Raw genomic sequence first — 23,459 nt, 5'->3', positions numbered from 1 at the left:
TTATGAAGTTAACAATCTTTGATCTTAAGCCGTAAATTGTGATATTTATGGGACAAAGGGAGTAAAATGCTTGCTAAAATCTCAACTATCAAGCAATTTTCACGAATGGGTCAACCAAGTGGACTTGAACATATTAAGGCCTAGGAACAGAAAATGTTGAAAAAAGTTTCGTTCATGAATCTGTGAGTCTGTGATGTGAATATGCCAGCATTCAAATCTATCCTTACAATCCTACTAAATGAATAACTGTATTTAAAAGATTGTTTGCTTGATTTATAAGTCTCAACCAGTTTACTTTCACATAGTATAAATGTATAATAGTAAATTCTGTTACATTAACTACAATAATACAATGATTGAAACGATTTTAAGTAAACTTATCTTGAAAAATTTACAGGGGATTCTAAACTGCCAACCAGAATCCCCAGATCGATATCTTTGACTTCGAATTTTTTTATGAATGGGTGATTCTGCAGCCAACAGAAAAGGGTTTAGTAGACAGTTCAGTATAGAATAAGAAATAGAGTAAATCATCTTTATATGAGAAGTACAAACCAGAAGGTCTGAAGATGTCCATCTGTCTTTTGGGTCCTTTTGTATGCTGTTTCAAAGGGAACTCACAACATGTTAGATTAATTAGAAAGAAAGGCTCAGCCAAATTGACTTAGGTTACACTTCATATATGAATTAATTCGGTCAATTGACATGCTATATGTCAAAGGGAATTCTTAACTGGAATAAAGCATGAGGATTTCCTCCATTACGAATCTCAAAGGTCTAGTGTTTCCAAGCTACAAGCCACACCAGCTTACCGATATACCACCACCACCCCAATTTTTAAGTAAAAAAGTACAAGTGAGATAGTAGCTATTCTCCCCAAGATAACACACAGATCATGTAATATGTTCTAGTAGCAGGTAGAAAATCACAGTTGAAAAAGGGTATGTTACGAAGGTACTTGTTCAGGATGGAGTTATGTAACTAAGACTAAAAGAATTTGAACAATTATGCATCATATGAACCAAATATTGGTCTCAAAGAGTTGATGTACTTAAATTCTTACCAAGCAGATATAAAGGAACAAAACTCTGGGGAGAACTGATCGGATGGGGCACAAGGGGCTGGGCTTCCTACAATAGCTGCCAAAAGCTCAAAATAGCTCGGTGCACTTTGCTGATCTTCAGATTGTATGTAGGGAAAACGCCCGATGGCGCACTCCAACATAACCAAACCCAAACTCCAAATGTCGCAGCTATAGTCATAAGAGCTTCCACTAATTCTCTCAGGCTGGACATGACATGATGTAGTCAGCTTAGAACATGCACAAAAATGTTTGTAGCAGATTAATGAATTACCATTCCTGGACTGTAGCTTAGAACGAGAAAGGTAATTTCAACTTACCGACATGTAGTTGTAGGTCCCAACAAATGTGTCACGTTGACCCATTGAGCTAGCTAGCACTGCACTGACACCAAAGTCGGTAATCTTTACTTCTCCTTTGTGATTTACCAATAGATTGGAAGGCTTCATGTCCCTATGAATGACATGCCTTTCATTATGCAAGTACACAAGACCTTGTAGCACCTGCAAAAAAAGAGCAAGGCTACTCACCCAGAACAAAGAAATAAAGGCCTATATGGAAAATCATGATATGAAAGACCAGAAAAAGATACCTGCTTGCAAACAACTGCAAGATAAGGTTCAAGGATCGTCTTGACTTGTTTAATTACATCCGCCAAAGAGCCACGATCCATATACTCTAGAACTAGAGAGAATGCTCCATTGTGATAAAAGGAATGATAGCATATAACTATATGAGGACACTGAGATGACTGATTAATCTTCAACTCCTGCACAATTTGTTTACGAATCTCCTCTTGTATGTTCATCTGGATAACCTGTTACATATATAAATAATTCCTTATCTTATTATATTGCAACAGCATAGGTAATTAGGTATAAATAGTCACATACACATTATTGAATAAATTTTGTAATTTCAGAAATTTTCATGACAATCGATTTGGATGGCTCTTGTTAACAATGGCATATGCCAAATTAAACATAAGCAGCTAATTACACAACAATGCCAACATTAATATGAAAAGCTACAGAGTGATTGTTATATTGTAGTTCATCCTGGTTTAGGAAAAGGAATGCAGCACGTTTTACACTCCAGGCCAATATGAACTTGAATCTGATATAACTGTTGTCTAAGAAGCAAAAGATCCAACTTAGACCATCCTTCATTTAATCAAATGGCAAGATGCTGATTTTTTTGGCTTTTACTCCATAACCCCCCCTTCCCTCTCAAAAAGTAAAAGAAAGGTTGGCATTTCTTCGTGGTACTATAAGTATTGAATTTTTTTGTATACTTCTCAATTTACTCTCCACATAAGAATAACAAATAGGTACAGAGAAGTAGATCACCAGATATGAAACAGCCATAAATATAATTACCTTCAAAGCAAATAGTTTCCCAACCCATTTATGCCGAACAAGCTGAACAACTCCACCACTTCCCTTGCCAATGACCTTTACAGTCTCAAGATCTTCCAATGTAACTTGAAAGTCAAGCTCTTTGGCATCAGATTGCTGTTCAAACAAATAACACCAAGCTAGTTCAGAAATTTTTGAAGAAAAGAAAACTTAGATGCTCTGTCACGATCATTTGCACTCAATGCAGAACAACAGAAACTTTAAATTTTCGAGGCTGCTGATGAATTACATTGATCACATGGAGCACAGGAGACGTTCACTTGCTTATGCTTTAGTCATATGTGGCAGAATACCAGATTGCTAACCCATCCATGTATGTACCAAGAATCAGGTTGCAATCGTTGACTCCAGGATTTTAAATTATCTACTCTCCCAACTGAAAACACTAGCCTGAAGCAACTTACACTACAATGTGGCATTCATGTTTTAGATTTCAATCAAAAACTACTCCGTATTATATAGGACTATGGTGACTCGAAAATTTTCAATCATCTTCTCTACCAACCGAAAACACTAGTATGAAGCAACTTATGCTAAGACTATTGGTACTATATGCCATTCAGAAGTTAGTGTTCAATCCTAAGATTATACAGGACTAATGGACATCTAATTTGACACAATCATAGAGTATCTCAACCAATGCTCAGCTAAATTATCAAAGATAATACCATTTAAAACCGAAATCGATAAGCCAAAAACTCTTACTAATTTCAGTGATGAGGCGCTAATAGCACCCATTTTATAAACATCAAATTAGAAACTAACACAATAAACAAAGCTGAATTCAAAAGAAAAAAAGATTAACAGAAATTTACACGAGGTTCTTTATTATCAGATTTAAGCCGCAACCCTTTCTGGTTCAGCATCAAATCACCATCTTGAAATGTCCCACTCGCACTCCTGAAACATCAATTTCAATTCACACCCATTTCCCAGCAAAATCAAAAAATCAAATTAAACATGTAAAATCAATCAATTAATTCGGAAAAAAAAACCCCTAAAATTAAGTAATTGCAATCAAGCAAATTGAAACAAGGGTTACGAAATTGGGGGAGGAGAGAGAAAGATAGCATCAAATTGAGCTTACAAGAAGCTAGTGATGGGAGTTTCTTGAGCAGGAAGTGAGAGCTTGAGCTGCTTCAATGGAGTCTTCGTCTTCATTTGATCGGTCGGAATTCTGAGTTTGTCGAAAATTAGGGTTTAATAAAAAAGGAGAGAGAGTGGAGTGAGGATTTTGAATGAGGATGACCGCCAAAACGAGGAGCATGGACTATGGAGTATCATAATGTGGACTCATTATTTGACTTTTTGCTAAATAAATTGCTTATGTTAATTACTATGAGTACTTTAGACCTACAATCGGGTCATTCGAATCGGGTACAGATTGAGTCATTTCGAGTCAAATCAGTAAACATATATTCGAGTTAGATAAGATCATTTAATTTTATTTTTTTTGTAACCATGATCATTTAATTTTTGTTGTGATAAATGTGCGATACTTAGTTTTATATGTGGTCGGGTACTTATTTAGGGGTAACCCCCGGCCACAGAGTAATCTCTGACTAATCGGGTAACCCCTAAACAACCAAGTAACTCCTGACCAAGTAACCCCTGAATAAATAACCCAACCGACTGAATAACCCCAACCGACTGAATAACCCCTGAATAAGTAACCCGATCACACGATATCACCAACCATACAAAAAATGTGTCGTACTCATTAGCTTATTGTAAACCATTTAAGTAGCTATAATCTTTAATATTTCATCCAAAAGAGAGTTGTTATGTAGTATGCCGTGTGGAGTACTTTGTACTTACGAGTAGCATAGTTACTAGTTAGCTACACTTTTATCTCCTTTTGATTCCACATTAAAGATGATCTTACATTCAAAAGTTATGATGAGTTTTTTACTTATAAAATTTGAAAGTTGGTGTGAAATAAAATTTGGAATTATTTTATTGAAGTTATAGTAAAGTAATATCTTGACCGTTGCACATTGCATGTACTCGTGTCTCTTAGCATGTTAAGACACAACAAAACCACATATTGCAAGCAAAGAACCCAAATACTCCTAATAAAATGTCATAGTTATTAGTTAACCTGTTCAATTACTTAAAAAAATACAGGCACTTAACAAAGAATCAGAAGAGAAGAGCTTTCAGCATTGGAATACCAGTGTATCTCTTTAGCATTGGAATGAAAATTTGCTTTATATGTCCCTAAAAAAAATTATTCATTATGGATTGTTGGTTTTGTTAACTTTTGATTGAGTGAAATTGATAAGAGATAAAAGTAATACGTCACACGTCTATATTTTTTTTTTCTTATTATCTACTTGTACTCATATGTTTTCCTATGTGAAGATGCTTTTTATCATTAAAAATTAATTAATTAATTAAGAAAAATAAACTTTAATAAAAATATAATAATTTAAACTTATGAAAATTAATTAGGTGAAGAGAATGACACTTACCGTATTTTATACTATGTGACTATGTGTGTACATGCGCGTGTGAACCACTAATGACAAAAAATAGACAAGATTCGATTTAAAATTTTTAATTGCTTAAGGAATAAATTGAAAAGGAATTTTGGAGCACTCCCCAATCTCTAAAGTTTTCTCCATCCACATTCATTTAATTGAGTTACTTTGAGTGGGTAATTAGATTTGTTTTCTCAAATGTTGAGTACTCGTACATCAGTACATGTAGTATTTAAAGTGAAGAATGATAACAAGAATAATGTTTAGAAACAAGCTAAAGATGGGCGCGATCTAGGGCGTGTAGACTCACGTGCCTTGTTAGCATACCTCGTATTGAAGTAGGTTGTGCTTAGAATAGACCAAGAAAAAAAAATCATTTCATATCAAGCTCATTCTAATCACTTATTCAATAACGTAGCTCGTGCACGACCTTCCCCATTTACCGTGTCATGCTAGCGGTCTCCTTAGTAATTTTTTTTTTCTACGAAGTATGCGGTAAATTGGTGTACATAAAAGCAGAATGACTTGATAACTCGTTGTGCTCATAATGCTAACTTTCAAAATTAATGTTCATACACAACTCGTAGCCCACTAACGTCCTCTCGTACCATGGTGGGTTATGGATCAAGTCCGAACATTTTCGTGCATGTTTGATCGGCCTAGCCCAACCCATCCCATCCCCATTCTTAGAGACAACCTACTCCATATAAAACAATTAGGGCAATCTTTAGGTGACAGAGAAAAAAAATTAACCTCCATATAATTTAGCATAACAATTACACAACACAAGTGCTTTAATTCTATACTGTATTAATACAGTGGAAAAACACAGTAAAACAGACATGCTAGAAATTCCCGGAATTAAGAGTATTTTTCAGAACTCGATTCCATCTTTTTTTACAAAAAAATAAAATAAAACCTGAAATCCGCTAAAACCTCTGTTCATTCACCATCAATCTCTGACAAAAACCCACTTAAATTTTCATTATTTTTTCTGCTTCTTCCTATGTTTCTCTCTCCTCCATTTTTCCTCTCGAGCCTCGGAACTCTCTAGAGTTCAGAAAACTTAAAAGAAGCAATTTAACGGATATATTTATAACGTTACATTTTTATTTAATCTTCCTTTTCTTTTATTTATACGAAATTTAAAGTGAAGAAATTGTTGTTTGCTTTTTTCTGAGTAACAATGGCTTGGAGATTTCGACTCATTTTTGCTGCTTCTTTCCTCTTTAGTTTTCTGGGTAAGCTCCCTTTTCTTGTTTTCTTCATTAATCCCTTGAGTAAATTAAATTACACAACTTTAAATTTCTGGGTTTTTTAATTTTTATTTCTTTGATTATTACTGGGTACTATTATTGTGAATTTGGGTATTTGTGGAAGACCAACATTCTGCTATATTATTTCTAAATTTAATTAAAAAAATAAAAAAAATTAACCGGAATCCGGCGGAGTTTACGGGTAACGTGTTATTGAGCGTACTCAACACTATAGTTGGTGTCGTTGAGACCAATAATATACACAGAGTATATTTTTTAATATTTAAATCAGAATTTCATTTAGCTGAAATGCTGACTATATACTATATTTTGTTTATAACTTTATAAAAATTGAGTGTATTTATGAACTTTGTTGCTGATATTGAGTATTTATGTTGGTTGGTGGGTTAAATGCTGCTTTGAATAAAGATGTCATTTTGTATATTTTTTTTCAGTTGGAAGTATGCATGAAAATGGGTTACTGATTTTCTGGAAATTTGACTAAGAAAAGATGCTGTATTAAAGTGTGAATTTATGTGATTTCAGCTCTCTAAATTTGGCAAATTATAGATATTTAAGTAAAGTTTTTGAATTTAGTGTAAATTGCCAAAACAAGATTTATCAAATTGTCTTGTTGAAGTTGGAGGGTTCCTCACATGTTCTGCTGAGGTGCCAGAGGAGTTTAGTGGTAATTTCTTGTTTGGTTGATGACATTTTGTTTGTAGTTTTTGTCATTCTTGTGCTTTTAGTGACTCTTAAAGGTCATTTGAAGTGAAAGACAAAAATGTCATTAGCTTAGAGAAAATATGTTTAGATTAATTTTGATTGATAAGTTCAAATAAGATAATTTATGGGAAAATAAGTTCAAATGAGGTTAGATAAGATAACAACTGAAAAAATAGGGGCTAACTAAGATTGAAAATATAAACTAATTTAAGTATGTAGTATTATAAGTTTAGACAAGTTGATTTATGTAAACACATCATGAGTGTGAAGTTCTCATCAATCATGTGAGAGTGTTTTGATGGATAGCATGATTTGGGTGTGAGGTCAGCTCCCCTTTTGATTAAATAATTTGATCAATTCACCCTTGCTTGCTTGAATGCTTTATTACCATAAAGTGGGGTCGGCTACATGAACTAACACGAGGACTTCCTAGGAGGTCACCCATCCTAGTACTACTCTCAATCATTGTGGCTCATGTCATGTATAAATAATTAGGCCAAATTAAATATTTTGATATAAGGCAATTGACTGTCATTTACTGCTAAGAAGTATGGTCATGGTCATCCGGCGTGCATCTTGTTGCTCTATAGAATTTGACAAGTGAGGTAAGATTTTCATGTGGCTTTTTTTTAGCAACATTTGTTTACGATTCCTCAAGAGGGACCTTTACAATTTGATGCTTCATATCTTCTTTTGACAATTTAAAGAGTGAATTGAAGCTTTTGAGCCCCATATGGCCATAACATCAATCTCTTGTTTCAAAAAGCACATGAAAGGAAAAATAGCTGTTTTTCTGTCTTGCAATCATTGATATGCTAGCTATGGTTTATTGGAGACATGTATTGACTTGGTCTGTAAATGTATTTTACAGATATATGTAGTGGCAGCACAATTGGAGTTTGCTACGGACGGAATGGTGATGATCTTCCAACTCCTGATAAAGCAGCAGACCTGGTTAAGCAGCACAACATCAAATATGTCAGGATTTATGACTCCAATGTTCAGGTTCTCAAAGCATTTGCCAATAGTGGAGTGGAGCTTATGATTGGGGTCCCAAACGATGATTTGCTTGCATTCTCTCAATTTCAATCCAATGTTGACTCCTGGCTCAAAAACAGTATCCTTCCATACTATCCAACCACGAAGATCACATACATAACAGTTGGTGCTGAGGTGACTGAGGCCCCAAAGAATGTCTCTGCGATGGTTGTTCCTGCCATGAGGAATGTCTTCACAGCCTTAAAGAAAGTCGGCTTGCATAAGAAGATTAAGGTCTCAAGCACGCACTCCCTTGGGGTCTTATCTCGATCATTCCCACCCTCAGCTGGAGCTTTTAGTAGTCATTATGCATATTATCTGAAACCCATGTTGGAGTTTCTTGCTGAAAACCAGTCACCTTTTATGGTTGACATTTACCCCTATTATGCATACCGAGATTCCCCTACCAATGTTTCTTTAGACTATGCTCTTTTCCAATCATCATCTGAGGTCATTGATCCAAACACTGGCATGCTTTACATGAATATGTTTGATGCACAAATCGATGCTCTGTACTTTGCACTGATGGCTTTAAATTTCAGAACCATCAAAGTTATGGTGACTGAAACGGGGTGGCCTTCTAAAGGATCTCCAAAGGAGACAGCTGCAACTCCTGATAATGCTCAGACGTTTAACACCAATCTCATTCGCCATGTCATCAATGACACAGGAACGCCAGCTAAGCCGGGAGAGGAGCTCGATGTCTATATCTTCTCGCTATTCAACGAAAACAGGAAGCCAGGAATGGAGTCTGAGAGGAATTGGGGTTTATTTTACCCAGGTGGGACGAGTGTCTATAATCTGGATTTTACCGGAAAAGGTGTCACTGAGATGGCTGGCGGGGGAAATTCTACTAACAGTACCAAGCCTACTTGGTGTATTGCTTCATCAAATGCTACTGAGGCAGATTTGAAAAATGCCTTGAATTGGGCTTGTGGACCTGGAGATGTAGATTGTACACCAATACAGCCTAGCCAGCCTTGTTATGAGCCTAATACTCTAGTTTCTCACGCATCCTTTGCATTCAACAGTTATTACCAGCAAAATGGAGCCACTGATGTTGCTTGTAGTTTCGGAGGGGCAGGTCTTACAGTTACCAAGGATCCAAGTAAGTTTCTTGGTTCTGAACAAATTTTAGCTCATCAATCTGCATAAACTTGATTAAGCTACATGACACTCTTGCATGTATATGTTACTAAATTTGAAGCAGGTATCCTGAAAAGTTATGGAAATATACATTACAATATTGGTGATGTCTCAAATTTGATGTCTGTTCTGCACAATCAAATGAGAACAGGTTGTTCATGGTATATGTTGGTAATAAGGTGTCAGAAAATGAGAGGAGGGAGGATAGCACTAGCTTATACACGCTGCAACATAATGTAGCATTCTTTTATTATCCTAGATTAATTTACGAGGAGATTGTGAGAACTTGTTACTGTGCTTATATATATTAGTATCAGTATAGTGCACTAACATATTGTCATGTTTACCATTGCAGGTTACGACAAGTGCCTGTATATGACTGCAGGGTATGTTTTACTGCAATCTTTGATTCTTTATAAATGGCTGACTTGATTAATTCGTTAGTCATGTATGTAAACATCCTAATGTTGTATTCCAATGTTTATTTTCATACAGGAACAAGAAAACTTCAGCTTCAAATAATATGAGCGCTACACCTGCAAAAGCCATATCAATTCAGAGGCACACTGCATTTGTTCCATGGATTACTGCTGGCCTGCTTTCACTTCTGCTATCACTTGTGTGAAATAACGGCTTTAAAGTTTCAGTGGCATTCAATGGACGAGGATGAGGAATTGAGGATCAGATTGGATCGGCCGTGTTATTTCCTAAGGTTGGGAGTAGATGTGATGTCAAACATACTGCCCTGCCTAAGTTTTGTAAAATGACCATGTAAATGGGATGGTCTAAAACAGTAAAACGGCATACATATTGCCACTGTGAATGTGGTTTAAGGCTAGGATTTCTAACTGCACATATTGTAGTACGGAGTAGTGCATTGATTGGTAGGGTGTTGTGAAGCCTTTTTAACTTAATCTGAGATAGACCTTGTTATCTTTACCAAATATTACTGAATCAAATTTATTTTCACTATACAGTCTCTATAATTCTAGATCTGATAAAGCTAACCCAAATTTCAAACACTACCCGAAATCACTAGACCAGAGTTATATTAACCCGATCCAAACCAAACCAACCTGATATTCAATGTTTCTAAATAATAATAATTTTATAATAAAATTGAAAATGATCAGACTTGACCCAACACAAACTAACCCGAACCCACAACAACCCGGAAGAGCCTTACTTGAAAATGACCCGATATGAATTGACACGTCCATATAAAAAGCAAAGCCACACACACAACATGATGATAACATTGAGAAGGATGGCACAAACAGCACACTTGTGGTTTACATATCATAACAACCTCCCACATAAGCAGGAGCATGTACTTGAGTCTTTCAGTTGCATGTACCTTTCATTTCACTTAATAGGCCTTTTCTTGGCAACTAAAGCTGATAAGTCTAATACACATACATTTGCTCAAGATAAAATCATCTTCATTTTTTTCCTTCAATATTATTCATCTATATATGTTTAATTTTAAACCATTATAGCTTGAAAATTCACCATGTCAGATGAAATTTTGGAATGTTGCATACCATATATTCAAGATCCTAATGATAGGTCATCAATTTCAATGGTATCAAAGCGATGGTACGAGTTAGATAGGCTAACAAGACGTACCATTACTATTTATCTTTGTTACACCACGACGCCTCAACGACTCTATGATCGTTTTCCTAACATAGAGTCATTGAGGCTTAAGGGGAAGCCGAGGCCGGCTATGTATAATTTGATACCGGATGATTGGGGAGGTTTTGCTAAGCCTTGGATCGATATGTTGGGGAGTTTTCGATATCTCAACTCGCTTCATCTTAGGCGTATGATTGTTACAGATGCTGATCTTTACACGATTGGTTCGGTTAAAGGCTGTTCCTTGCAATTGTTGAAGTTGGATAAGTGCTCTGGCTTCTCTACTGATGGTCTTTTGCATATTACTCGCTATTGCTCGTATATTTACTCACCCTTTTAAGTCCATTTTCATGTCATGTTCTGTTTCATTTCGGAATTAATAGTCATGTATGTACATAGTTGTCGCGTAATCTATAATTTATAGTCTACTATCTTTCTGAGATGCCATTTTGTGACAATTTTTATTTATTAGCATATCTCCACAAGTCAGAGGAGCTAAATAGCGCGATGATTACCACTTTCGTGATCTTTATCAGTCATATGTAGAGAGCTATCTGTGTATGTACCTAAGCATGTATTTTTGGCCTAAATATGGTAATTTTTTGGTGGCTGATCAGCTGTATGAACTTGCCATTGATTGATGCAGGAATTTGAGGACGTTGTTTCTAGAAGAAAGCAGTATAGATGAGATGAATGGTGAATGGTTAAAGCAGCTAGCATTAAACAATACGGTTCTTGAATATTTGAATTATTACATGACTTTTCTGGAGAAGATCAAAGTCGAAGATCTTGAACTTCTAGCCCGAAACTGTCCCTTAATTTCTGTCAAAATTAGTGAAACTGATATTTTCTGTCTAAAAAACTTTCTTCGTATAGCTGCAAGATTGCAAGAGTTTTGTGGGAGTTGTTTTGATGCAGAATTAGACCTGCATGCTGATATTGTATTTCCTACTCAACTAAGTTCTTTCGGTCCTATGTACATGTTGGACGAGCATTTGCCTATATGTTTTCCTGTTGCAAACTCGCTCTGGAAGTTGGATATTGTTTATGCAACACTTTCCTGTGGCGCTCAGTGTGACTTGCTAAAAAGATGTCATAATTTACGAGTTTTGGAGGTATAAATCTTCGTATTAGTCTTTGCTGTTTATCTGTCTGAACAACTTATTTTTAAGGATTGCTGTCTATGATGAATTGAAAACGTTAAGACTTCATGCTGACATCCCTATGTTTTCGCCACCAGAATTTCTGGCTCTTACTATTCTTGCTCGTTGTTTGTAAACAGGCAACTGATGTGATTGGGGATCAAGGTTTGGAAGTGGTATCTTTAACATGTAAGAGACTAAAGAAACTTCGGGTAGAACGAGGGGAAGATGTGCTAACACTTGGTATTCGAGCAGGTGCAGTTACACATAGAGGTCTAACTTCTGTAGCACAGGGTTGTCATGACCTGGAATACTTATCTATAAATGTGGCTGATATAGGAAATGAAGCTTTGGAATGTGTAGGTGCAAACTTGAAAAATCTGAATGTTTTCCGGCTTGTATTGCTTGATAAGGAAGAAACAATCACTGACCTCCCCCTTGATAATGGAGTTCGAGCTCTTCTGAAGGGTTGTCAGAACATCCATCGATTATCTTTATACCTTAGACAGGGAGGCTTGAGTGATATCGGCCTCAGTTACATTGGTCAGTACAGTCAAAATGTGAAGAGAATGCTTTTAGGGAGTGTTGGAGAAACAGATGCAGGGCTTCTTGAGCTCTCTAAAGGCTGCCCTAGGGTTCGGGCACTTGAAATGAGGGCTTGCTGCTTTACAGAACGTGCATTAGCAATTGCTGCTAAACAACTTCGCTCTCTGAGGTACATTTGGGTTCAAGGATACCACAGTTCTGAAACGGGTGCTATTGACTTGCTAGAAATGGCTCGTCCCTATTGGAACATTGAGCTGGTTCATGGGGACAAATACAATATTAATGGAAACTTTGTTGCTTATTACTCGCTTGCTGGACAAAGAACAGATCATCCAGAATCCGTTATCCCCTTAGCTATGCCGAATCTGTAGGATCTGTCAGGGATCCTCTGCTGTTAAGTAGTTACACAATCTACTTCATGTCTTTTTCATACTTTTTTTGCATCTCCTTTCTAAAATTTTGGCTGCTGAGACCAATTTTGTTACACTTGTCAGGCAATCAGATTATTTACGAGCCCTGTATTGTCGTATGCTTGTGTTAGTTTGTTGATCTTATATACGGAGCACTCAATATAAATACCAATTGATGGCTTTCGGGTAGTTAGTCATATACTGCTTGGCATGCTTGCTGTAGATGCCAATTGGATAGTTGATAAATACCAATTGATGGCTTTCGGGTAGTTAAGTCATATACGCAGGAAATAACTATGTGAATTTTTTTTTGCAACATTTTATTTTTTGACATACATCTCCAAAAGAGTAACAAAGATATACATAGCAAGATTAGCAAATAGCAACCATCATTCTTTAGGGTGGAAAATCATACAGGCACATAGTAGCGTAAAAATGCTGCCAATATCTTCAACCAGCTAATTTAGTACACATTAGCAATTGTAAGTCTTTCAGCATCTAGATAATTACACATTTACACCTGAAAGTATCTACTGTACTTCTCTTTGTGACCACAAATACGGAAGACAAAGGAAGCTATGTTGAAGAAACTCAAACCCCGGACTTGTCCACATAGAACTCCACAACCTACACAATTGGTGTACAAAATTTACTGCACATCGTCAATAATGAATGTGATGAAAATTTAACATAAATGGGATGTTGTATGCCCCAAAACCCCAATTCCTCTGTAACCAGACCGTCTAGGTACTTAAGAGGATCCCGTTCCAGAGGCATAAAGACACGACATGATCTAAAAGTATGTTGTCAGTTAACACAAAAAAGTACCTTCATATTTACATGCCCTGCTCAACAAGGTAATCACCAATCCTTTCTACAACCATATTGCACTGACCAGGAGTCATGGGCTCATCATAAATTCCGATTATCAAAGCCTGGTTGGTCTTTTTGATGGTTACACCTCCAGGGCCCTGTTAGGACATCATTAAATAAGATAAACCCGTTCATGATTCGAAAACTGAACCATACTAATGTTCTGCTCTACCTGCTTAACCTGTAAGTTGATTGATATGCAACAGACAAACACTTAATTTGACACAATTCGACAACCAACAGGTATGATTTATCAAGAAAATACCTTCTTTCCTCTGATCACGTCTCCAGGCTCGCCTTGGATCACCATATATTTTGTGCCACCAAGGTGTAAGCCAGTAGGAGCGAGAGTTCCAGGTTCCTCAAAGTCTTTCATGATGGCACTTACCTCTTCCGGCTTGAGCTACAGCAGCATTAGTTAAGAGGAAAAACACTATGTCAGCAGTCAGAACATCAGATGAAAAATTATTCATGCAGATAAGTACCATCATCCCTAAGATCAGTAGTTATTGCAATAAAACCATTCTTGTTATGCAGAAAAGAGTTTGGCCAACAAATTAGTTATGAATGATTAGCTACAACTCTTGCAATATACTGATCAATACATGAGTAAAAAACCAAAATGCCTGCTTCATAAAAACAGCAGATCACATAAACAAGTTTGACAGCGGCGAAAGTTGGCTTAATCACACAAACTAGATCAGTACTTCAGTAGTTTTACAATTGATTATACAAATCAATATATATAACAGAACTCTTGCAGCCAAATTTGGTAGCACTTGTATGTCTGATCGTTTCATCTCACATAGTCATATGGGCTATAGCCAAATTGGACAATGGTGTAGGACAACAACAATTGGGAGATGACTGGAACCTAACCATCCAAAATTGATCCCGAATTCGAATTAGCCCAAAGGGTGAACCGGGTGGAACACCAAAAAAAAAAATATATAGGCCTAATAACAAGATGCTATGTAAAGGTGATCATGGGTCAGGTCGTGACCGAGAAGGCAGGCCATTTATGCCATATGGCATATACACCAGGTCGGATGGACCAGGCTTTGTCGGGCTAGATCGGGCCATAGCGGCTGCACCAAGCCCAACTAAAGTTAGCCAGCCCATCATTGATCAGCTCTACATACTATCAGACAAACTCAAAACGTTTTCAATTTGACCATTTCATGACTTAATCACTGAAAGGGCAATTATTCCCAATTGATGACTTTGCTTAATTAAATCATACATGATACAAAAATTCTTAATTTGATAACATTGAAATCTAAGCTGAGGAAAATTGACAGAATTGAACCGGATCACCCTAGAAAGCATATACTTCGTAATTAATTAATTAAGAATATTCCAAACATGTGCAACATATTGTAGAGATTATTTTAAAACAAAATAAAATTCTGATAAACGCGGGCTTGGGCCGCACCCGCAAACCAAGAGAGAGAGTCCACTTCATAAGTCCAAGGAGGTTCCATCCCAAAACCATATGGCAATAGGAGGAGTAGCCCCTAAGCCTTATAAAGTGTTTAACTCTTTCTTCTTCAACCAATGTGGGACTCTTACATGTGTTACTTGGTGGGATATACTTCAACACTCCCCCTCACATGTAAGGTCCCTTTAAACTCAAGGATCACTTGATCCAATTCAATTTGACGTGGGCCTGACAATATACACAAGCCATTAGAGGTCCCAAACCGTGGGCCTGGCTCTGATACCATGATAAACGCGGGCTTAGGCCGCACCCGCAAATAAACCAAGAGAGAGAGTCCACTTCATAAGTCCAAGGAGGTTCCATCCCAAAACCATATAGCAATAGGAGGAGTAGCCCCTAAGCCTTATAAAGTGTTTAACTCTTTCTTCTTCAACCAATGTGGGACTCTTACATGTGTTACTTGGTGGGATATACTTCAACAAATTCAGAGGCAGTAAAATTTCTACCAACAAAGAGTTACCGAGACGCAAAATGCAAAACTATAATAGTACTATAGTAGCATGTTATGTTATTATGAATCTATGATAGTATCGCATGGGATACCAACTAGCTTAGTTGGTGTCCAAAATTAAATCTTTACTACATCATTGTTTATATATCGAAAAATACGAATATGAAATAAGACAAGATATAGGGGTGGAGGAGACCTGAGGAAAAGAGGGGCTCTGAGCCCAAACGGTGCCATCGTGGCCGACGATGGCGGCGGAGGAGAGGTGGTTGCCTTCGATGTCACACATGAGATGATCATCTACGTAAGTTTGCCACGACATGATTGGATGAATGGATGCCTCTTTTTGATTCAATTACTACTCTATTAAACTTTGACTTTTAAGATGAGAGTTAATGAGATACTTGTACTAGTGCACTACCAACTACCAAGTAGTATGGCGTTATAGGTTTTTTTTTGGATAGTCGAGAAGTTTCATTTCTTGTTAGTTCGAAAAGGAATTTGGAGTATTTATTGCTCTAATTCAACTCTCCACTTTTTTTAAATTGTTATACTCCATAATATTATATTGATAATTTGTTAATACAAGTATTTGTCTTGTTATATACGGAGTATGAAAATAATGTTATTAAACATAAAATTTGTATGTTGACAAAATCGATATAATGTGGAGATAGCGGAGGGTGGTTGTTGATTTTTTTTTATTATGGGAGAAAGTAGTTAAATATGTAAAGGGTTTGATTGAGGGCGAATTGGTAATTGCTGTAGGTTGAATGGTGATTTTACCGCAATAATTCATGTATTTTTTTTTTTTTTTTTAATTATTTTTCATTTTTTGTTCTTCTCTAAAAGGTTTCATGTGAATATGTTAGTCTAATACCGAGACACAAACTATTGGGTCAATCCTGCCTGATCAATAGTGTAAAAATCAAACGGTGTCAACTAATAAAAAACGGAGAAAGTACCATTTACGATAACACTAAATAATTGAAAAATAGCATGGAACTCAAGCAACCTCTTCTAATACATTAATTTTCAACTTTGATCTCCTATATGGCGATCTTAGCTTCACGACACCTAGAAACATCTCTTCATTGTTGGAGTAGTTGAAAACTGATGTACATAATTTTCTGAAGCTAAAGAGTAAGATGGCCGTAGACAAGTGTATACAATTGGCTAACACATGAGCTTATGAGTTATGATACGTTAGAACTTGAGCCATTATGAACCACTTACCACCTTGATTTCAGGGCAATGATTTTAAATTAAACATTGCAATAAATATAACTCGAATGCTTGGGCCATGCATGGGATCTTATAATAATGTTAGAGCCTAATTCAAATGGCCGATTTTCAAATGTTTTAGGACAAGATTTTATTTGGTTAGGCAATCAAATGTTAGAGCCTAACTCAAGTAGCCATACCATTTTTTTTTGGTTAGGCAGTCACACCATAATAAACACTAGGAATTCATTCGTGTGTTTCTAAAGTTATCGTAGCCATACGCGGCAATAGGCAATTACATGTGAATTGAATAATATAAATGTTAAAGTGTTTCATCTAAATAAATAACGAAGAAATTCCATCTACAAAAGGTCGATTTTATCAAATCAGGTAGGTTGATACTAACTTTAATAAGTGAATGAGTGATGTTTAAAACATGGAGAAAGTTTGTGTATTTTTTTTTCTTAAAGAAAACATAGTCTTTCTAGATTCGTCTTGATTATCTAGCTCGCCATATTAATCAAAAGTTTGGTTCAACTTTAACCCATGACCCAGTGACCCACTATGAGTTACTAGGAAGTAGCCACACCATTTTTTTTGGTTAGGCAATCACACCGTACTAACACTAAGAAATCATTAGTGTGTTCTAAGAAATATCGTAGCCATACCCGGCAATAGGCAATTACATGCCAATCTTCCCTTGTTTTTTCCCATAGGAAGACAAACCATTAACTATGTCAAGACATTACACATATGGATTATGATTTATGATGATATGATCATTTTGTCATACTCAACAACAAATAAAACAATCACCCCAAAATCCAAAAACTTGTAGCAGACAAAATAGCAAGAAACAATCACTTACAAAAATTTTATGGTGCAAATTGAAACTAATCTTCCTACCAATTGTTCATTATCTTCCTAATCTTATCCTCATTAAAATTTCCCCAATCAAATTTATAATTTGCCAGACATTTTCTGAATGAAATCAATGACAATATATATTTTTGAGTGGGAATGAAAGCCTTTTGCATGTGGCTTATAAAGAAAGTTGTCTCCTCCATCCTTCTCTAACTTTTTTCCTCAAAAGCCATGCTTCATTTTATCAAAGTTTGAGCAATTATTCATTATTATTGCCGTCCTATTCCTCATGTCTCTTTTTCTGTTTAGTATGACCAATTCTTTTTTAAAGATTAAAAGATACTCCACCCGAGCCGATTAGACAAAGATTAACGTGTAAACCCATATTAAGAAACTCTTCCAATAAATGTTGTTGCATTTAAAGAACCGCCGCTTCAATTCAGACATTTGATTAAGTTTGAACTAACTCGTTCATTAACTATTGATAATCACTTGTTGGTGTTAGATGACCAAATCAAGTCACATTAATTTATTAGATTTCCATTCTTTTCTCCTCATGCCAAACTAATATTTTATGGTGTTAGTTATATACTTATATAAACTCTTACAATAACATTCCAAGAGTCACAATTATTCCATTGTCCTGTTTCTCTCTTTATCTGAGAGCACCCTTTTCTTAACATCACCTTTTTCTTCCTTTTTCTCTCTCTTAATTCCTTTAATTTGGTACAATTTCATTTTTTATCAAAAAACCCAACAGCAATAGATTCCATCTCTATCTGTCAAAAGAGAGAAAACCCAAAAAAACCCACTAAATCCCTTTGAAGTTTTTAGCTAAATTTCATCTTTCTTGTAAAAAAGTTGAATCTTTCTGTAATTTATCATCTGGGTATTTGATTCCTTCATCCAAAACTTTCTGGGTAATCTTCAAAAACTTTCCTTTTTAAGCAAAAAAGATGTCTCCTTCAAATTTTCCTCTAAGATGGGAAAGTACAGGGGATAAATGGTGGTATGCATCACCTATTGATTGGGCTGCTGCAAATGGTCATTACGACTTAGTCAGGGAACTCCTCCGCCTCGACGGCAACCACCTGATCAACCTGACCTCCCTCCGCCGCATCCGCCGCCTTGAAGCGGTGTGGGATGATGAAGAATTGTTCGATGATGTTGCAAAGTGCAGGTATGAAGTTGCACACCAACTGTTTGATGAATGTCAGACTCAAAAAGAAGGGAAAGAAAAGAATTCTTTGATTGTTGCAGGGTATGGTGGTTGGCTTTTATACACTGCTGCATCAGCTGGGAACTTGGGTTTTGTACAATACTTGTTGGGAAAATACCCTTTGCTTGTTTTTGGAGAAGGTGAATATGGATTGACTGATATACTGTATGCTGCTGCTAAGAGTAAGAATCCTGAGGTTTTTAGGGCTGTTTATGGTTTCGCGGTTTCGCCGCGGTTTTTGGATGGTGGAGGGGTGGTGGAGGAGCAAAGGATTGAAGATGTTCCTATGGAATTTAAGATTGAGGTGAAGAATAGAGCTGTTCATGCTGCTGCTAGAGGTGGGAATTTGGTTGTTTTGATGGAGCTTCTTGCTGATTGTACTGATGTTTTGGGGTTTAGAGATGTTAACTGTTCAACTATTTTGCATTCTGCTGCTGGTAAAGGCCAAGTTGAGGTGAGGTTCTTGCTTTTGTGTTTTTAGCAATGTTGTTTATTACAGTATTTGTTTTAATTTTTAAATATGCTAGCTTGTTGACTTGTGTTTAAATGCGGCCTATGCGGGTGAGGATCCCTTACCCTTATCCCTCATTTCCAAGTGTCTAGCTCGCAAATAATGGTAAAAGAACCGCGAGTGTTAAGGTCTGGTTAGGGTCTTTTTTCTTACTTGGAAAAAATAAAATAAAATTGGTTGACTTATGTTTTTATGGTGTTCTGTTTTTGGATGGATTATTTTTAAAGATCCTAATTGTCAAGTTTTCGTGTTAGATTTCTAGTTTGAGTTCATTCTTCTATTCATGAATGTAAGTATTTTGGCTGGATTTGTGACTTGATGTAGCAACTAGTTGTCTAGTAAATGTGCTGTGTGCTAAGACTATTGATATGTGGAAGACTTGTATGCAACGAGTGTATTGTTTGTAACATGGTTAGCTATCCTGAATCACATTAAAGTGAATTTTAAGCGGTGACTTTTACGTGATTTAAGGCGCATTGACCCGGTGTGTATATGTAATTATGTATAACTGTGTACAGTACACCGCTTTTATACAAGACCTATTGATATAGTATAAGATGCTTTTGTTGAACAAAATTGGTTGCATAGTGAAAAATATCTGAGAAACCGAGGTAGATCAATACTTTTCTTCATTGTGGAGGAAAGAGAGGGGTATATGGTATATCTTTTACACTAGGCGGCTTGGATCCAACTCAAAGTAGGGACACTGAGAAGTGTTGCTAAACGACAGGTAATTCTATTAAGTCAGTGTCAGGCAGCAAACCAAGCCTGTAAAGTAGTAATAGTTGAGTAATAAGATGTAACTCATGGGAGTAATAGAGGCAGTGACAATTCAAGTATTGAAAGATAATAAGTTGTATTGGAAATCGCGCTTGTGGAGTGGTCCATGGTGGGCTTTTAACTTGAGGACTGTGATTGTTAGCAGTTAGCACCATGTTTAAATTAATATCTATACACTTAACTATCATGTACTTGCAGCCATCTGTGTCCCTCGTTGCCTTCTCGCGGTGTTGGAGCACACTAGTAAGTAGGTAACCATCATATTATATTGATAGAGGGAGGATAGACAGTGACCTCAGATTTATTGTGATATTCAGTATGCTCCTTTGTTATTCAAGCTTTGTTTGTATAATCTATGATACAAGTTAAAAAAAGGAAAAAAGGGACTCAACCTTAGACTCCTCACTGCACCCTTCTTTCAAAAATACAATAAGTGAAACCCCAAATGGAAAAGAACCTTTCGAAGTTAAGGATATTTGTTGCCTCAGTTCAAACCATTGTAATTTGCAGTAATTCATTTCAAATGGTTACACTCATTAATCTACAGAGGATTTATTTGCAATCACTTAGAGATGTTTTCTGTTTTGCAGGTAGTTAAGCACTTGATAGAATCCTATGACATGATCTCTGCCACTGATGACAAAGGCAATACTCCATTGCATGTTGCTGCATACAGAGGTCAGTTGCCTGTTCTTGAAGCTCTGATTCAAGCATCACCTAAATCTGCCTTTGTAGTCAACAAGGCCGGGGAAACGTTTCTTCATGTGGCTGTTGCTGGTTTCCAAACTCCTGGTTTTCGCAGATTGGATCAACAGATTGAACTTATGAAGCAGTTAGTAAGTAGCAAACGTTTCATCATAGAAGATGTTATCAATTTCAAGAATAATGAAGGGAGGACTGCCCTTCATTTAGCCATTATCGGGAACATTCACTCTGATTTAGTACAATTGTTAATGAGTGCCCGCTACATCAATGTGAACATCCGTGATGATCACGGGATGACCCCACTTGATTATCTTAAGCGACAACCAAAATCTGCATCATCAGAAATCTTGATCAGACAGCTGATATCTGCTGGTGGTATATCCAGTTGCAAAGATTATGCCGTGAGAAAAGCATTTGCTTCTCATTTGAAGATGCAAGGCATTTGCAGCAGTCCTGGAACATCCTTCAGAGTTTCTGATAATGAAATATTCATAGGGACAGGAATTGATCATGTGGTGCATCCTAGCCTAGGCCATCTAAGTAGAGAACGTTTTCATTTTAACTCGTCAAGTGAGGCAAGTCATTGTGGGTCACTTAGTGAGGAGGACCATAGAACTCCGGACATTAAGAAATCAGGCCCTCTACAAAATGCAGCTAAGCGCCTTAAAACTATGTTCCACTGGCCATTGGTGAAAAGGAAAGAAACCGAGAGATCCAAGAGAACAAGGGAGAAAGACGAGTGTGTTTCTGATAAAAGGAGGAGCATTTCAGAGGAAACACCAATCTCACTACGAGAGAGATATTCGAATGCTTCTTCTCTTCCCAGTAATAAAAGAACACTTGAAGCGAGGAGTAACATATCCAGTCCTACCAACCGAAAGAGATTGGCTTCAGGGGTCGTACATGATGCCTTGCAGGACCAGCTTGTTGTGAACCTTTCATCTCAACCTTCATTTTCCAAGTCATCACTTTCTTCTAATAGTTCTCTCGAAAAGGGGAAAGAAATTCATGTGGAAGATGAGAATGCTAGACCCTCTCACTTAAAGCAAACCAGTGCTGATGTTGCCCCAAATGTGATGAGGAAACAAGGGTCCATGAACAAGAGATTTGTGAACCCAATTTTGTGCTTTGGCGGATCCCACTTATCAGTTAAGAACTCAGTAGTTAAGCACTGTACTAAGCAACCCATACTTTCGGTTACTTAAGGTTAATTCACCTTAGAAATGGATCGGTAACAAATCGCCTTACATAGCTGTAAGTCTTGTAACTTAAGTTTAATCACTACTTGTGATTGTGTGACCTCTGACTGTCATCTTTGAGTTTTATGTGATAGCTCTGTTGTAGATGACTGTAGTCTGTAGGATCACTTATGAGATGTGTTTGCTTCTAAACTATCTCCTGTAATATAATTGTGATGCTAATTATCTTAATCAATGTATAACCTCCCGTTAATAATGGTTTTCCCTGTATAACTTTTGTAATAAAATTCTATCGATTTTGACTACTTGTGCTTGACTTCAGCTCTTTTATGAACATACTCGTAATCTGATATCTATTTATATTTATATTTCAGAAAACTTGAACCTTATACTACACATAACACATGACGTACTTTGCATGGATATGTGACTATTATTTCCGAATAGAAGGAGTTATTCTGTATATGACCTTCATAAGCATCAATGCAATCGAGTTCAATCCTTTAAAGGCTAAGCTCGGTTCTTATCGATTAGCCAATGAATGCAAGTACGCTAAGACATTTTCAGCTTCCCCTGTTTTATGAAGAGGTTAGCATTCAATTGTTCACTTCCTTGTTTGGTTGCAACTTGTTAGTAAACAAAGAAAAAAGTACTTTTTTTTTTTTCAATAATTAACTACCTTTTCATCATGTTGTTTGGTGGGCATGAAATAAAGTGAATTGAGAAAAATGAAATTTTTTTGAAAGACGAAATTCTCATAGAATTTATCAAGATATTGTCGTAATTTTCATGTCAATGTCTAATTAGAATATTTTATTGATTAAATTTAGAAAAAGAGTACTACAAACGTAAATTTAATACCTATGTATGTGCATCAAACAAGCTAATTTTGTAATGACAAAGTTGTGACATGCATGTACTGTAAGATCGATGGGCGGTTTGAAGATCCTTTTTCAACTGCCGACAAAAATTGACTGGATATTATCTGGAATTTTGGATACTAATCTCACAATAAAGTATATGATTATATGCCTAATACAATAAAGTTTAATAAGAATGATGATTGATGATGCCTTTAAGGTCCACCTGTTAATGGAAACATCACTTTAAAGCGTAAGCATTTTTTCTTAGCAGATTTGCCTGTCTTGTGGACCAACCGACCCTAACCATTGATTTTTTGTTAGTAAATCATAAATAAATAACAGGTCGATCAACAGGTGTTTGGATCAACTGATTGATAAAAGAATTAGG

General features: G+C 36.4%; 5 protein-coding genes across 6 annotated transcripts; 3 read left to right on the top strand and 2 right to left on the bottom strand.

Annotated features, from left to right (window-relative positions):
* Positions 1 to 271: 271 nt before the first annotated feature.
* Positions 272 to 3,753, bottom strand: LOC145611442 (mitogen-activated protein kinase kinase 6-like). The gene is made up of 8 exons (XM_081666772.1): positions 3,587 to 3,753; positions 3,315 to 3,399; positions 2,461 to 2,595; positions 1,674 to 1,898; positions 1,402 to 1,584; positions 1,064 to 1,287; positions 556 to 601; positions 272 to 470 (listed from the first exon to the last, which is right to left on the bottom strand). Exons 1-8 carry the CDS (start codon positions 3,658 to 3,660, stop codon positions 378 to 380), a joined length of 1,065 nt encoding a protein of 354 aa, XP_081522898.1. The 5' UTR covers positions 3,661 to 3,753; the 3' UTR covers positions 272 to 377.
* Positions 3,754 to 5,859: 2,106 nt separating this feature from the next.
* On the top strand, positions 5,860 to 10,117 carry LOC145611322 (glucan endo-1,3-beta-glucosidase 13-like). Of its 2 annotated transcripts, none has more exons than XM_081666645.1 (4): positions 5,860 to 6,223; positions 7,836 to 9,110; positions 9,504 to 9,534; positions 9,644 to 10,117. In XM_081666645.1, exons 1-4 carry the CDS (start codon positions 6,169 to 6,171, stop codon positions 9,771 to 9,773), a joined length of 1,491 nt encoding a protein of 496 aa, XP_081522771.1. In that variant the 5' UTR covers positions 5,860 to 6,168; the 3' UTR covers positions 9,774 to 10,117. The 2 variants fall into 2 exon arrangements, with proteins under 2 accessions (XP_081522771.1, XP_081522772.1); XM_081666646.1 differs by lacking the exon at positions 5,860 to 6,223 and adding an exon at positions 7,382 to 7,569.
* A 393-nt stretch (positions 10,118 to 10,510) lies between these two features.
* Positions 10,511 to 13,154, top strand: LOC145611321 (coronatine-insensitive protein 1-like). The gene is made up of 3 exons (XM_081666644.1): positions 10,511 to 11,104; positions 11,433 to 11,901; positions 12,069 to 13,154. Exons 1-3 carry the CDS (start codon positions 10,662 to 10,664, stop codon positions 12,843 to 12,845), a joined length of 1,689 nt encoding a protein of 562 aa, XP_081522770.1. The 5' UTR covers positions 10,511 to 10,661; the 3' UTR covers positions 12,846 to 13,154.
* Positions 13,155 to 13,716: 562 nt separating this feature from the next.
* Positions 13,717 to 16,031, bottom strand: LOC145611149 (profilin-like). The gene is made up of 3 exons (XM_081666427.1): positions 15,906 to 16,031; positions 14,023 to 14,160; positions 13,717 to 13,855 (listed from the first exon to the last, which is right to left on the bottom strand). The coding sequence occupies exons 1-3, from the start codon at positions 16,026 to 16,028 to the stop codon at positions 13,721 to 13,723; spliced, it is 396 nt and encodes a 131-aa protein (XP_081522553.1). The 5' UTR covers positions 16,029 to 16,031; the 3' UTR covers positions 13,717 to 13,720.
* Positions 16,032 to 17,927: 1,896 nt separating this feature from the next.
* Positions 17,928 to 22,558, top strand: LOC145611909 (uncharacterized). The gene is made up of 2 exons (XM_081667291.1): positions 17,928 to 19,467; positions 20,895 to 22,558. The coding sequence occupies exons 1-2, from the start codon at positions 18,751 to 18,753 to the stop codon at positions 22,212 to 22,214; spliced, it is 2,037 nt and encodes a 678-aa protein (XP_081523417.1). The 5' UTR covers positions 17,928 to 18,750; the 3' UTR covers positions 22,215 to 22,558.
* The last annotated feature ends 901 nt before the right edge of the window (positions 22,559 to 23,459 follow it).

The sequence above is a fragment of the Chenopodium album genome, chromosome 24, assembly GCF_948465745.1.
Source record: "Chenopodium album chromosome 24, dcCheAlbu1.1, whole genome shotgun sequence".
NCBI classification, from domain to species: domain Eukaryota; kingdom Viridiplantae; phylum Streptophyta; class Magnoliopsida; order Caryophyllales; family Amaranthaceae; genus Chenopodium; species Chenopodium album.
The sequence above is the reverse complement of the archived record's forward strand: the minus strand, read 5'-3'. Positions and strand labels throughout refer to the sequence as shown.

Coding starts and splice junctions, on each gene's coding strand:
- LOC145611442 (XM_081666772.1), bottom strand. CDS start 3,660: ATGAAGACGAAGACTCCATTGAAGCAGCTCAAGCTCTCACTTCCTGCT. Junction 3,400..3,586: donor ACTCCCATCACTAGCTTCTT/GTAAGCTCAATT, acceptor TTGATGTTTCAG/GAGTGCGAGTGGGACATTTC. Junction 1,585..1,673: donor TTGCAGTTGTTTGCAAGCAG/GTATCTTTTTCT, acceptor CTTTTTTTGCAG/GTGCTACAAGGTCTTGTGTA.
- LOC145611322 (XM_081666645.1), top strand. CDS start 6,169: ATGGCTTGGAGATTTCGACTCATTTTTGCTGCTTCTTTCCTCTTTAGT. Junction 9,111..9,503: donor TACAGTTACCAAGGATCCAA/GTAAGTTTCTTG, acceptor TTACCATTGCAG/GTTACGACAAGTGCCTGTAT. Junction 9,535..9,643: donor TGCCTGTATATGACTGCAGG/GTATGTTTTACT, acceptor ATTTTCATACAG/GAACAAGAAAACTTCAGCTT.
- LOC145611321 (XM_081666644.1), top strand. CDS start 10,662: ATGTCAGATGAAATTTTGGAATGTTGCATACCATATATTCAAGATCCT. Junction 11,105..11,432: donor CATATTACTCGCTATTGCTC/GTATATTTACTC, acceptor TGATTGATGCAG/GAATTTGAGGACGTTGTTTC. Junction 11,902..12,068: donor ATAATTTACGAGTTTTGGAG/GTATAAATCTTC, acceptor GTTTGTAAACAG/GCAACTGATGTGATTGGGGA.
- LOC145611149 (XM_081666427.1), bottom strand. CDS start 16,028: ATGTCGTGGCAAACTTACGTAGATGATCATCTCATGTGTGACATCGAA. Junction 14,161..15,905: donor AGAGCCCCTCTTTTCCTCAG/GTCTCCTCCACC, acceptor ATGCTGCTGTAG/CTCAAGCCGGAAGAGGTAAG. Junction 13,856..14,022: donor ACGTGATCAGAGGAAAGAAG/GTATTTTCTTGA, acceptor ATGTCCTAACAG/GGCCCTGGAGGTGTAACCAT.
- LOC145611909 (XM_081667291.1), top strand. CDS start 18,751: ATGTCTCCTTCAAATTTTCCTCTAAGATGGGAAAGTACAGGGGATAAA. Junction 19,468..20,894: donor CTGGTAAAGGCCAAGTTGAG/GTGAGGTTCTTG, acceptor TCTGTTTTGCAG/GTAGTTAAGCACTTGATAGA.